The sequence below is a fragment of the Orbicella franksi genome, chromosome 3 (assembly GCF_964199315.1).
Source record: "Orbicella franksi chromosome 3, jaOrbFran1.1, whole genome shotgun sequence".
Classification (NCBI taxonomy): Eukaryota; Metazoa; Cnidaria; class Anthozoa; order Scleractinia; family Merulinidae; genus Orbicella; species Orbicella franksi.
The window spans coordinates 27,692,851-27,708,379 of record NC_138147.1 but is presented as its reverse complement, the minus strand read 5'-3'; the positions used below and the strand labels follow the sequence as shown (position 1 = coordinate 27,708,379).

The following is a 15,529-nucleotide window of genomic DNA, read 5'->3' as shown; positions in this document are numbered from 1 at the left end:
GTATGGGCATGAAGATACAAACACTATTAACAACAGCTTTCTTTCTTAAAAGTCACAATTAAATTTAATTGTTTTTTCCCTTAAGTAAAGGGCTAGCAAAGAAGTCACACGAGTCACGTAATTCAAGAAATGCGTTATCCACGGCTATCTTGAGTGCGATGGTTATTTCCTTACCAATGAGGTAAAGAATAATATCCGTAAAATTGTCCGTGTATTAATGTTTTAATAGCTTTTGGCGAATAAACATCACACGTTGCGTGACTCAAAATTTGGCCGAGAGGGAGCTTGGGTCTGGTCACCGACAAAAACAACAACAACAACAACAAAAATAATAATACACCACGGGTAGAACATGAACCGCGCTCGGCCCATGGCCGCGCAGTTAATAAGTTGACAGTCGACGATGTACATCGGACGTTATGTAAACAAAAGCAAACTTCTGCTTTATGTGCTACGAAAGGTGACAGAAACACGTACGTCAAATCGGCTTTTGGACTTGCCTTTTACAGCAAATAAGGTTAGAACATTTCGAAATTATCAGCTCTGTGTCTATTTCAACTTAATATAGTTCAAGACATGTTGCGTGTGCTAAAATATATGTCTAACCCGTAAATTGAAATTTGACAAGGATGGTCAAATATTTGCATTTTTAACATACTTTGAAAAGCTCTCGCGTCGCTCACAATCATTTGTCCAAAGAAATTTTTACAGGAATCTGTAGACCATCCTTCTGCGATTCAACCACCAGAGGCTTAATCCATTTGAAGGTTTCGCACATGGTGAAAATCAATTATTTTACGAAATACTTTTAAGTGAACGAAATACATGTCTTTGAAATTTAATTATTTTGCACCCAACAAAAACCGCAACATTCCCTAAAATCAACCCAGTACACAACTAAACATTGCACAAAAATATTTGAGTGTTTTAAAGACGGAAGAATGATGTGGTTTTGCATGCGAGGCTCTCAAACTTGTTTAATAAAATGGTGCGTCAAATTACGATTTTAACAGAATTTGGTAATTTGCGTATTTCTTTGAAATAAAAGGATATTTTGTCAAAAAAACTATCCAGTAGTTTTTGTCATGCCCTAGCCTATCTACCGTAAAAATATGAGCGAAATCGAATTTTCGACCCTTGCCGAGTTATTTTTCATATTTATGGACAGGGACTCTTAAAACGACTTTGTATCGAAACGACCAGACACCGAATCGGCTGTTAATTCTTCCTCGTACGAAAAGTTCAAGAAAAGTTTAAAACGGCTCTTTGTGGAGCTATTCGAGACGACTCTTTTCAGAGCCACCACAAACGTATTCTTTTGCAAAAAAAAAAAAAACTTTCAGTGGTACTTTTTGATCTCTGTTCACACCCTGCAGCTAAAACTACAAATATCCGTATTGTGAAAACCTTGAGATAAAACAATTTCCTGAGGGTTGAAAGTCGAAAATCACAAATCAATTAGGACTATTTCAATAGTACTTCTTTTTTATGGAAAAAAATTACAAAGTTTTTTCCTCTGTGTTTTAAAACGGCGGAAAGGTTTGAGAATTTAGGTAATATTTTACGTGACTGGCAAAAGATAAGGTGCAGAAAAGTCTTGCCGAGGAATTGGACTGGTAAAACAAGGAGGAACAAGAAAGATAAAGCCGTTTCTTTGTTAGAAAATGACTCAGAAAAATTACTTCAGCAGTCTCAGTCGTCAGGCTGTTGAGCGAGACTAAACCGAGCTCAAAATTGGCCTTGGTAAGCCGAGAACAATTGCCTTATCTCGAATTTAACAAAGCCAATAAAAAAAATGTTTATGAAATTAATGTATTTAAAAAATTCAACTTTTCTCGGTCTCAAAATAATTGTTGACACACTGATTGATGCCAGAAATGAAACATCAAAACATCATTTCTTAAAATCAGTTAAAATAGGCACATAAACCTTCCTTTCCGATACAAATGTCCCAGTCCGTTTCAGGGCACAGCAGCGAGAAAAGTATAGCTCGCTACAGCTAACGGCCAACTGTATCGCAGCTTAAAGGTGTCTCCGACACTATTTCAAACCGATTCAACAACAAAGGACACAAATTTCCGCCGTCACTAATGCTCCTTTCACTCAAACCTCGAATCGAATGGCCTTCAGTTGACCGCAACCGGAAGTTTTCCCAGCGTATTTTATCAACTACTGCAGTATTCAGGGCAACATCCAAGCTTGTCGGCCCACAGGGCTGCTTCGATGACAAAAACTGACTTTAATTTTCCAGCATTTTCTTTAAGATTTGTAGATTTCGCAGTTCAACTCTGCTTTCGCCGTAAGTTTTTATTCCACGAGAAGCGACCCTCGAGTCAAGTTTGACAGTGGCGTAATTTTCCTAGACCAGTCACATTTTTTTGCTACGCATAGCAACCAATGAGATTGCCTCATTTTGTATAGAAAATAGATTACGTCAAATGGCTTTTTTCGTGTTCGCCAAAGTGGGCAAAGGCCGTCTTTCGAGTTATGTTGAAAGATTTTGAAAAAAAAGAGGCGTAGTAGTTTGTTTCGTTATTATATAAAACAAACAGATTCCATGTTGCTTTGCTTCTGTTCAGTAATAGATCGCAGAAGACGTCAAAATGTGGTAAGAACATTAGTGACACACTCGGCTATCGCCTCGTGTGCAACTTTATTGTTCTTACGACATTTTGACGTCGTCTGTGATCTATTACTCAACAGACGCACGGCAACATGAAATTTATTTGTTAATGGAAGTTAATTCTAAAGAACGTGAGGAAAAACAACTACTATTATAATTAGTCGTTTCCAAAGAGAAAACTGAATTCGTTAGGTTTAAACATGCATGAGTGATGAATAAAAAAATGCTATATTTTTAAAAAAACATTTTTTCAAGAGCTGTTCACCCCCTCCCCACTCTCCCCTCCCCTCTTTCCCCGTCCCCTGGGACGTAATAGACGATCTTCCCCTACAGAAATAAGGTTGTATCTGGTGTATAATGTTATGGCGTTTTATTTTTAATGGTGTAGATATTTCGGTTGTCTTCCTTGTCTCAGTTGTTTCCTTACCAGCTTGAGGGGTCTGTATGATTTGGTATCAGTACTAGCACGTTATTTCGATCCGCGGCTCAGGTTTACAGGACAAGGCATGCACATGTTTCTTCGTTCGTTTTTATTTGGGTTGCCTGGTTACCGACCCAATAAACGTATTCACTATTCATAAGAATGGGGATAAACGATGAAATAGCGAGCCTTTCCTTGAAATTATCGACTAAAGTAAAAACTACTCCTTCTAATGGATTGTATAAATCAAGAGAAGAAGCTGTTGCCACTAGTTTTACACGCAAATAAAATTATTTTTGCCGTCACAGTAGAACACCGCCCCACAAACCTACTTTTTAACAGTTTTCCTCGTTGATTTTTTCTTTTTTTGTTCTCAATCTACTGTGTCTTCTACATCAAAAAGAGCCCTCTTTTAGGCCATGGTTGTATCATAAACTAAACTATTTGGTAGTATTCATCCATTGAAACAGAAGTGCTGAGAAATGCTGGAAACTGTTGCCAGCCACCTTAAGTTCAACAAACTGTGAGCCAGCTGTTGTCATCGCTATCATAAACTGACAAATTAAAAATTATCTTTCCAAACACTGCTGCTTAGCTTTTCCTGAAAACACAGTTAATTTTAAGTTAATTCACGGCTCAGAAAGAAAAATTTCCGCAGAAGTTTCCTCATTTTTTAACATTTCGTCGCTCTAAATTATGGTTCATTTGGCCTTTAAGAGGTTGGCGCTACGTGAAAACTGGCTTGAAATAAAAAACACGAATGGACAGGCAGAATAGCGGCAAAATTCATGCAATCCCAAACTCTGGGATTGCATGAATTTTGAATGTTATTATCGCCAGAATGTGTAGTTTACATATGTTGCTTCTCTCGTTTACATTGTGCAGATGACGTTTTCCATTTCCAAAAGCACGAGTAGACGTTCATCGATTTTTAAGGCCCCACGTATCTGAAAAGCTAGTAACGTCACGGATTTCGAGCAGCCCATGAATGAGCAGGTAACATTAGTTCTCATCTAGGACTAAAATATATCGAAAATTGGTCTCGAGGTAAATAACTCGAAAACTGAGATAAATTATTCTTGCTACATCCGCAAAATGGCCGATCTGAAGAAAAAAACAATTAAAATTCATATTATTCTGACTAGCGTAACTTAGGGTGGACAGCCTTAAAAAAATGTTTTGAAACAACAAAAGTGTATTTCAATTCATCGCTCGTAAATCTTTTTTTTGCTTATTTAACAACTTCAGTTTTCTCGATAAAAATAACTAATTAAAAGTCAATTTTCCCTCCCTCTATTTCGAATAACTTCCCACGCCAAGTAAACCTTAATGCCAAGAAATATGAGCCTTGCTAAGAAGGAAGTCTTAAACTTTGGCTGAAAATGATCAAATTTGTCGCAAAAAATACTCTCTGTTCACCATTCCAATAACCTTATTGCATCAAAGCCTTCTTACTGTTTAACCTCATAACTGTATTTTGTCAAGAGTCAAATCTCTTTTTATTATGCGTGATGTAGTCCACACAAAGAAAGATGGCAATTTATTGTTTTCCATCTTTATTCACAGGTGCATGGTCAACTTACATTTTAGAACAGTTTTTATATTTCTTTACAACAATGATGAAAACTTTCTCAATGGCTATCTTATTGCTGGGAAAGTATTTCATACTGATATAATAAAATGAGTAAGCACCACTTTTAATGTTAGGCAACGGTTACGAGGACTTCTAAAATCTAAGTCGTAATACATTATTAGCCATGTTCATTCTATTGGTCTACAAGAACTAACTTGTAAAACAATGGCAAAGCACTGGTCCTATTGTGTCCTTCTAACTTCACCTAGCTTCCAACAGTAAAGAATTGGGTTTAAAGACGAGTTTAAGAAAATTAAAGTGGTTGTATAAATCCTAGCGAGATAAAAAGATACAGATAGTCCACTTTTAGCCCTCAAAGCAGTCATTGCACCACGCGGTAGATAACAAGCGACCAGCGTCAGTTGCAACCATATTGCAGTGGAAACTGTCTTTTTGTATCGTGCTATGTTCAGTTGATTTGTTTGGTGTGGTTGTGGAACATTGTGGCTGTGAATCTGAGTGTTGTGATGACGGAGGGTGAGGAAATCTTTGTGTAAGAGAAGGTGGACATTATAAGATGTAGGGGTATACCTATGGTGCCCGATACCATGTGGTTATCAGGGGATTCCAAAACCACATTGCTGAAAAGACAGCGCTAGTAGCCCAAGAGGTAATGACGATCAGGTAGGTTCGCTTTAAAGTTACAACTTGTTTGTATCTCAGTCCCAACGACAGAGAAAGAAGGCTGTCCACGCTTAGTCCTGTCAGAGTTGCGACCGACACTCCACACAAGATATAACTTGTTACAAAACTTGCCACAATTAGGTGAGGACAAATATTCCAATGTTCATTCACCACAGACATCCAATAGGTTCTGTAATTAGACCAACACAGAGATCAGTTGCTGCAAGGATGAAGTGAAGACTCCTTGTGGAGAGCTATTAGGATCAGAGCATTCCCAAGAAATGCAGTAACGGACAGAAAAGTGTTTAAAACTGAAATATGTATCAACTGGCCGTGTAGTCAAGCAGTTAGTCCTGCGGAACACGTGAGTTGTTCAATTGTCTTTTGCTGTCCAGCTCCAATAAAGTTTGCTGCTGCCATTTAGTTTGTAAGATGATATGGCTATTTGTAGCAGCTGGAATCGATTAGCTATCACTGTGAAAACGTTTCAGTGTAGAAAAGTTACAAAAGGGCTTCTCATCTGATGAATAATCTAAACTCTTTTTATAACGCCTTTTTCAAGTTTGCTTAAACCTGAATTTGGAAAGACAAATAAATCTAGCGGGTAGTCAATTAGCTGAGTAAATAATTAATAAAGATAAAATAAAAATTATAAAGAGAACATTGTTTAACTATTGGTTTTAAAGGTTATGTCTTACTTCAGGAAATATTTCCCAAATTCTGAAAATTCTTCCAGTCATTCTTATTTATAATTTCTCCCTCGATCACGCATCGAAGTAATTGTTAGTCATATTGTTTACAAGAATAGTGTCTGAAACAGTGCGGGTGGCGATGTATCACACATTTTAAAACGGGAATAGTTATATCACCCGAGCCATTTGTATAAACGGTTGACGCAGTGAATCTTAAAATGGTTAAATTAAGGAAGGTGGGTGGTCGAAAGATCGAGGTGAGCCACCTTCGTCCGACTCAAATAGAGCGTTTTCACATGACGTCACAAATTTCGCGGGAAATTTGAGTCGCCATGTTGGTGTTCCATAATTTTCAAGATGGCGGCAAATCCCCTTACCGATTATGCGAACAACCTCGATCCCCACGTGAAGAAACATTACCATGAAAAGATTTCTTGCGTTGGTATCGATCCCATTTTAATTCCAGACAAAACGTATGATCCAGACTATTTGCCACGGGTCAAATCCATGGATTTGCTATCATTTTTACTGCTTGGGACAAGCTACTACAGCAAGGATCAATTTCAAGCTTTTCGGAGTTTGCGAGCACTTAATCAGATCGTTTCAGGGTTTGTGAGCTGTTTAAAAGGGCACAAAATAGGAAACAACTACATTGTTCTCAGAAAAGTCAGGCATTCGCAGAGAATGAACCATCCGTGTGATACATTAATATTGTGGATTATAACCGAGGAAAATGGTACTGTTCTTTTCGCACACTGCGTTGGATGTATGGCAGGACAAGGAGAGTGCTGCTCGCATATTGCGAGCGTCCTCTTCTGCATTGAAGCATGGAATCGTGTGAACGAAAATCTGTCATGTACACAGGTGAAATGTAGCTGTTTGATACCAGCAGCCGTCAAAGAAGTTCCCTACGCACCCGTTTCATTGCTGTAAAGTTCCCCTATTGTTTGAAGGATACAGACCTCAAAGATTACCCTGGGAAGTCCAATTCATGTTTAAAGTCAGAAAATGGAGCTACAAGTCTTAAAAGAGAACATGCATACTATTACCAATCACAACAGCAAATATTCACTACTGGATACAATTACTGTGACTTTGTTCTTTGTGGTTTCAATGAACAAATTGCTTTTTTCTGTGAAAGAATTCTCCCAGATATCTGTCACTGGAATTCTGTTGTTCCCAAACTAAATCACTTTTGGAGATATTGTGTTCTACCAGAAATCCTTGGAAGGTGGTATGCCAAGAAAAGAAATGTGTCTCAGCCATCATCTGGTCTCAGTCCTGTCTGCTTTTCCAGGATGAATACTACTGATACTATTGTAACATGCAGCAACCAAGCATGTCCCATTTCTTCTTTTCACTTAACCTGCTTGAAAGTCCAAAAAGTACCCAACAAGTGGTTTTGTCCTCTGTGCCAAAAAACTGCTGGAGCCAGAAGTAAGAAATCAAAAGGCAAACAAACAAAAGAACATTTGGATGAAGCTCTTGAACTGGACTGCATATGTTTGTGCAAAAAGTAGCCATTGCCTTCCGATAAAGTCCTTAAATGTCATAACCCATTGTGTGAAAACGGACAGTTTTTTCATTTGGCTTGCTTAAACTTTAAAAGGATGCAAAACAATGCCCTTACAACATGGGAATGTATGGGTTGTAAGTCAGAGGGCAAAGTCAAGCTAAATACCAAGGAAGCTAAAGAAGCAAAGGACTCTTTACACAGGGTTCGTACTCTTTTTCAGAAACAAATTTCCAGGACTTTTCCAGGACTTTTCCAGGACTCAGATTGATTTTTCCAGGACTCTAAAATTCACGTTAACCCTTTCAGTCCCATTATCTCAATGTTAATTCTCCTTACTGTCTGCCATACATTTCATGTTTTTTTTTTTTACTTGAGTTTAACAGATTTCCACAACTTTCCAGGACCAGTAGCCCTTTTCCAGGACTTTCCAGTCCTGGAAAATGCCACAATAAAATTCCAGGACTTTCCAGGTTTTCCAGGACCCGTACGAACCCTGTGAATTACATGCATGCAAGTCAGATGATGATGTCATTATAACTGGAATTTCAACAGGCCTTACTGAAAAGTCAGCATCCCTATCAAAGCTCAATGAACAACACAACAAACTGATTTTGTCCCCCCACGGCTGGCTTGATTGTGATATCATTCATGCAGTGCATGTATGTCTTAGAAAAATTAACCCTGGAGTTGAGGGTCTGCAGAGACCAACTTTGGGTCCCTGCAGAAACTTTAATCAGGTCAATGGTGAATTTATTCAGATTTTACACACTGGGGAACAACACTGGGTGTGTATAGCATCGGTGGGGTGTGGAGATGGCACAGTGAATTTATATGACAGTCTTTACCGTAACATCATTTATAGTGAAGTAGAAGATCAGGTAATTAATGTTGTTGGACAGGCAAATTTTACTGGCATTCAAGTTGCTCCTGTTCAGCAACATCAAAATGGTAGTGACCGTGGGGTATTTGCTCCTGCCTTTGCAACCTGCCTAGCCTATGGCATACCTCCCCAAACTGTGCAATTTGATATCTGCAAAATGAGAGTACTTCTTTATCGCTCCCTAAAGAATGGTCTATTGCAAATGTTTCCTACATTTGAATGACTTAATATATGAAACTTCTTTTAGAAACAAAGTCAAACACTTTGTCTAGTTTGTCTCAAACACTTCTGCTTACATGTATTGATCTTGGAATAAACAGAAAGATGTAATCAACTGTGGATCTTCCCAAGTTGTTTCAATTACAAAAACATAGTGCTGATAATGGCTCTGCTGATGAACTACCAGGATTATACTATGCTAAGAATTAGTTGTTGACTTGAAACCGAAATTTATATTTTTATCTTTGTAGGGACAATTGAGTTCCATTGAGCACTTGGATACACCTGTAGTCCCTTCCCGTAGATACCCTACATGAAGGCCTTAATATTATTACAACTAGCATGTAATTCCTTCCGGCAACATCACTATTAGAATGCCCAAGACTCAAAGTAGGGAACCAATCTACATTAAAACGATCCCAGTCTTTAGCAGGTTCTCCTGACACGAAATGCTTGCTGCAAACCCGGTCATTTTCTCAAATAGAGTCGGTTAAAGCCTCTCTGCTGATCGCAGAAATCCAACTTCTTCTTCGCTCCAAAGTCAACTCTTCCATGTACTCTCCTTGGTTAACATCAACACGTGGAACACGAAAAAAACTTACTTTCTCAGGGGTGGGCCGTATCTTGCCCGTTTTATTGCCACATCCGACAATGAGGCAAAGGACCATGATGACAAAAATTAAATTTCTTTGCTAAGAACGCTAGAATGTCGTACAGAATGTCCCAGGTGTTCACCGTTGGTTAGCATGGGCAGTACGCATTTTGCGATCGAACACCAATATGGCGGATGAAGTCGGTTGTCATGACGATATGCAAATTTCATCACGTGAGTGAAAACGCTCTATCGATCCAATTGATATTCATTTGACCACCCACCTTCCCTAATTAACTGCAAAGTGTTCAAAGAGGGAAATGCAGTTGTTAATTTGAATATGACAGCCAAATTTAGCAACGCTTGTTCAATAACAGGATATGCACACATTCTTTGTTCATCAAGGCTGTCTCCTAGGACTTCGTGCATAAATTTGGTTGTCTGTTTTGGCTCGCGCGCTTATTTACCAGTTCTAAAAAAGCGTAGTTGTATCTGGTGTATAAATATATGATGTTTTATTTTCGTATTGTAGATATTTTGTTTGTTTACTTCCATGGCATACCACGTGACCGCGTTGCATAACTATTGGTCAACACACAATCACTGCTTTATACGCGCGGCGCACGATGGGAAAGTTGTATGTAATAGCGGAGCTCCTGCTCGCTGAAGGCGCGCGAGCGGAGACCCATACCTTCGAAAATTTGGTAACCCATCGATCTGAAAAATTTTGGTTGTCACGTGACTGTCCCTACGTACGTACGGCCGTACGCCAAAAATGAGATAGTAGCATCGTTACCATAGGTACATCATTGATATTGGACATCCATGTTATGATTAATTGACAGCTGTCAAAACATGTTATTCACAGACCAGTATCACGTGACCATGCTGCGGGCTCAGGTCAAGAGGTCGGGCTTTTTTTTTAAGGTGACTGCCAACCAGGTACTGTCTGTTCGATTGGATCGAGGGCTCAAGCCAGGTTATTACTCTGGGCGAGAGTGAGGGCGTACATGCAAAGGCAAAATTTCGGAGCAAATTAAACCCTGACGCGTTGTCGACTTTTTTTCCGACATATTCCTTGCGCAATCGTCTCTTGCAAAGTCCCTTATATATTGTGTACGTAATTTCTACAATCTTGGTTACACTCATTAGGTATGGTTTGTTAAAATGTAACTAGAAAAAAATAGTGAAACCACATGCTGACAATTCATTATTTTTTGAGTTTCTGATCCAGGGGGAAAATCCTCTTTTCATTTATGGTTAATTTTTCTAATCAGGAGCTCCGCTTGTAGGCTTGGCTAAATCTATGTATTACTGTCGAAAATACAACGCCATTCCTGTGTTCTGATTGGCTGTATTTCCTATGGCATGGTATAAAATATAATACAATGCAATGCAATACAATAAGGGTTTATTCAGGATACAAATGAATAGACATGACAACTGAAAATAGAGTGAAAAAGTGCAACGATGAATACATCGGCGACAACATAAATAAAATAAATAATAACCCTGAAAGAAAGTTAAGAGGTTAGCACTATGTGAACACTCCCCTGAAATGACAAACACGAATGGATGGCCAGAGTGTAGCGGCAGCAATATAATAATCTACCCTAAACTTCTCCCAAACGTTGGAACAGCATGAATTTTGATTGTTATTTTCTCCAGAATGTGCAGTTTACATATGTTGTTTCTCTCGCTGACGGTGTGTAGATGACCTTTTCATTTTCAAAAGCACGAGTAGATGTAGATTTTACAGTCCCATGTATCGGAAAAGCTTGAAACGTCACGGATTTGAGCAATCCATGAATGAGCAGGTGACATTAGTTCTCATCTAGGACTGAAATACATCGAAAATTAGTCTCTAGGAAAACAACTCGAAAACTGAGATAAATCACTTTTGCTACATTCAAATAATGCCCGATCTGAAGAAAAAAAATTAAAATTCACACTATTCCCGTTTTAAAATGTGTGATACATTGCCACCCGCACTGTTTCAGACACTATTTTTGTAAACAATATGGCTAACATGACTAACGATTAGTTTGATGCGTGATGGAGGGAAAAATTATAATTTAGAATAACGGGAAGAATTTTTCAGAATTTGCGAAATATTTCCCGAAGTTTAAGACATAGCTAAACGATGTTCTCTTTATAATTTTTACTTTATCTTTATTTATTTAATCAGCTAATTGGCCACCCGCTAGATTTGTTTGTCTTCCCAAATTCAACATGTCAAGCAAACTTGAAAAAGGCATTTTAAAAATAGTTTAGATTATTCGTCAGTTGTGAAGTCTTTTTGTAACTTTCTACACTGAAAATTTTCAGCAGTAATAGCTAATCGATACCAGCTCCTACAAACAGCCATATCATCCCAGCTAAATGGCAGCAGCAAACTTTACTGGAGCTGGACAGCAGAAGACAATTGAACAACTCGTGTGTTCCGCAGGATTAACTGCTGGACTAAACGGCCAGTTGATATTTATTTCAGTTTTAAACACTTTTCTGTCCGTTACCGCATTTCTTGGGAATGCTCTGATCCTAATTGCTCTTCACAAGGAGTCTTCACTTTATCCGCCGTCCAAACTATTGCTTCGAAACCTTGCAACAACTGATCTTTGTGTTGGCCTAATTGCAGAGCCTCTCTCTGTTGGCTTTTGGATGTCTGTGGTGAATGAATATTCCAATATTTGTCCTCACCTATCGGCGGCAAGATTGGTAACAAGTTATATTTTGTGTGGAGTGTCGGTCGCAACTCTGACTGCAATAAGCGTGGACAGACTTCTCGCCCTGTTGTTGGGACTGAGATACAGACAAGTTGTGACTTTAAAGCGAATGTACCTGATCGTTATTACCTCTTGGTTTATTGCCGCTGTCTTTTCAGCAATGCGGTTTTGGAATCCCCTGATAACCACATGGTATGTCACCATAGGTATACCTCTGTGTCTTATAATCTCGATCTTCTCGTACACAAAGATTTTCCTCACCCTCCGTCATCACAACACTCAGATTCACAGCCACAATGTTCCACAACCACACCAAACAAATCAACTGAACATAGCACGATACAAAAAGGTAGTTTCCACTGCAATATGGTTGCAACTGACGCTGGTCGCTTGTTATCTACCTCATGGTGCAAAGACTGCTTTGAGGGCTAAAAGTGGACTATCTGTATCTGTCTATCACGGTAGCATTTATACAGTCACTTTAATTTTCTTAAACTCGTCTTTAAACCCAATTCTTTACTGTTGGAAGCTAGGTGAAGTTAGACAAGCAGTGAAGGACACAATAGGACCAGTGCTTTGCCATTGTTTTACAAGTTAGTTCTTGTAGACCAATACGATGAACAGGGCTAATGATGTATTACGACTTAGATTTTAGAAGTCCTCGTAACCGTTGCCTAACATTAAAAGTGGTACTTACTCATTTTATTATATCAGTGTGAAATACTTTCCCAGCAATAATATAGCCATTGAGAAAGTTTTTATCATTGTTGTAAAGAAATATAAAAACTGTTCTAAAATGTAAGTTGACCATGCACCTGTGAATAAAGATGGAAAACAATAAATTGCCATCTTTGTTTGTGTGGACTACATCACGCATAATAAAAGGAGATTAGACTCTTGACAAAATACAGTTATGAAGTTAAACAGTAAGAAGGCTTTGATGTTTTTTGCGCTCATAACACAGGCAGAAAGCGCTGAGTTTTTATGCGGTATGAGATGGGTGTGTTATTATGACACGAAAAGTCGTTTAGGAAATAACACAGAAATTGTGCACTAAATTTAACAACCGCCTTGAGTTTAGAGTTTGTGTTTTCATGATTCGTCTTTAGTTCAGAAGCTCAACGAATATTCACAAAATGATTTGTTATGCATTTATAGAATAAAACAAGGATACTGTGGGATACGTAGCTAACACTCAAGCGGAAATTATTCGAAAATTATGGATCAAGTCTTCATTGAGGCTTAAGCTGAATTTTATTTTCTTGGAATATGCAAATTTTTGCAATTTTGTTTTACAGATGGCACATATTTCTGCAGCTGCAAGGGGAAAATGAGTTAACTAATAGCATACTAAAATTAAAATCGAGGGTGGGTTGTGCTGTTATGTGAAGCAGTATTTTATAATGAACATTTAATTTCGAAGCTACGCCCTACTGAATCTTTGAACTTGGTCAGTTGAGAATTCGAGAATTGAATTCAGGTAAGCGTGACGAGCGTTCATGTTGAACTTCTCAAACCGTTCCATTAAAAACGGTTTCCGATGCAATTATCTTTCTTTCGAGACAGTTTCTCTGTCTTAAATGCAAATTGAAGCGTCTATTTATTGAACAAAACTCTGCTCTTAGGTAAATATAGACTTAATTTACGTCTGGTGCGTATTAAACCAAGGGTGAGATAAATGTGTTGAAGAAATATGGCGATAAGATTATTGGAATGGTAAACGGAAAGTATTTTTTGTAACAAATTTGATCATTTTCAGGCAAAGCTTAAGACTTCCTTGTTAGCAAGGCTCATATTTCTTGGCATAAATGTTTATTAGGCGTGGAAAGTTATTCGAAATAGAGGGAGGAAAAATTGACTTTTAATTAGTTATTTTTATCGAGAAAACTGAAGTTGTTAAATTAGAAAAAAAAAATGTACCAGCGATGAATTGAGATAAGCTTTTTTTTTTTCAAAACCATTTTTTGAAAGCTGTCCACCCTAAGTTACACTAGACAGAATAGTTATATCATCCGTGCCATTTGTATAAACGTTTGATGCTGTGAATCTTAAAATGATTAAATTAGGGATGCTGGTTGATCGAAAGATCGAGGTGAGCCACCCTCGTCCGGGTCGAATCGATCCAACTGATATTCAAAATTAACTGCAAAGTGTTTCGAAGAGGGAAATGCAGTTGTTAATTAGAATATAAGAACCAGATTTAGCATACGCTTGTTTAATAACAGATATGGACACATTCTTTGTTCATCAAGGCTGCCTGCTAGGACTTCCTGTATAAATTTGGCTGCCTGTTTTGGGTCGCTCGCTTATTTATCAGTGCTAGAAAAGTATAGTTGTATCTGGTGTATAAATATATGGTGTTTTATTTTAGATATTTCATTTGTTTACTTCCATGGCATACCACGTGAGAGCGGTGCATGACTATTGGTCAACACACAATCATTGCTTTTTATGTGTGGCGCACGATGGGAAAGTTGTATGTAATAGCGGAGCTCCTGCTCGCCGAAGGCGCGCGAGCGGTGACCCATACCTTAGAAAATTTGGTAACCCATCGGTCTGAAAAATTTTGGTTGTCACGTGACTGTCCCTACTTAGGTACGTACGTTCGTACGCCAAGTCCCATACCTTGAAAACTAAGAGAGTACATGTAGCACCATTTCCATAGGTACATCATTGATATTGGACATCCATGTTATGATTAATTGACAGCTGTCAAAACAAGTTATCCCCTGATCACTATCACGTGACCATGTCACGGGCTCAGGTCAAGAGTTTATCGAGGTCGCGTTTTTTCAAAGGTGACCGCTGACCAGCTACCGGGATTTCGGTTGGATCGAGGGCTCAAGCCAGGTTATTACTCTGGGGGAGACTGAGAGCGTACATGCAAAGGCCAAATTTTGGAGCAAATTAAACTCGGACATGTTGTCGACTTTTCTTCCGACATATTCCTTTCGCAATCGTCTCTTGCAAAGTCCCCGATATATTGTGTACGTAGTCTCTACAATCTTGGTTACACTCATTAAGTATGGTTTGTTAAAAAGTAACTAGAAAAAAATAGTGAAGCCACACGCTTAACAATCACATGCTCACAATTGATCATTTTTGTTTCGTTTCGTCAGAAACGAAACGGTATTGTTTTCACTTCAGGGGTGAACTATTTACATAGTGATTTGTAATATCCAATCAGAGTAAAGTTCGTAATTGTTAATGTAAATACGGCGGCAAAATTTCAGCTAAAACTCGGTGCATCGTAACAAAATGTGTCATTTGCAACATTTCAGTGAAACTCTCGTTTCTCGGTGTTATCTTATACAAGAAAACTGCGACCTGGACTTGATAGTGTTGGTGAAAAAGAAATATATTTTCGGAGTAGAGACACCGCCACACCACGCGATTTGTCCACCAATGCGATATTTTGAGCCGATGAAAGTAGTTAGTTTTGTTTAGTTCAGCAAAGAAATGGTACTTTTTCCTTTTCAGAGTGATTTATTGACATATTGAGTATGAATGTTATCAGGGTAAATGCTGTGTAATTCGTATAGGTAATCATACGGTTTCGAGTTCAATTTGGAATTAATTTGCACGAGTGAGTTTTTCAAAAAC

At 38.3% G+C, this 15,529-nt stretch overlaps 2 protein-coding genes across 2 annotated transcripts; both read left to right on the top strand.

The window, feature by feature from the left end:
• Positions 1–6,214: 6,214 nt before the first annotated feature.
• LOC145482484 (uncharacterized) lies at positions 6,215–6,926 on the top strand. The gene has a single exon (XM_081461086.1). It carries the CDS (start codon positions 6,351–6,353, stop codon positions 6,924–6,926), a length of 576 nt encoding a protein of 191 aa, XP_081317212.1. The 5' UTR covers positions 6,215–6,350.
• Positions 6,927–11,274: 4,348 nt separating this feature from the next.
• LOC145483158 (putative G-protein coupled receptor 45) lies at positions 11,275–12,974 on the top strand. The gene has a single exon (XM_081461750.1). It carries the CDS (start codon positions 11,583–11,585, stop codon positions 12,522–12,524), a length of 942 nt encoding a protein of 313 aa, XP_081317876.1. The 5' UTR covers positions 11,275–11,582; the 3' UTR covers positions 12,525–12,974.
• Positions 12,975–15,529: the final 2,555 nt, after the last annotated feature.

Coding starts and splice junctions, on each gene's coding strand:
- LOC145482484 (XM_081461086.1), top strand. CDS start 6,351: ATGGCGGCAAATCCCCTTACCGATTATGCGAACAACCTCGATCCCCAC.
- LOC145483158 (XM_081461750.1), top strand. CDS start 11,583: ATGGCAGCAGCAAACTTTACTGGAGCTGGACAGCAGAAGACAATTGAA.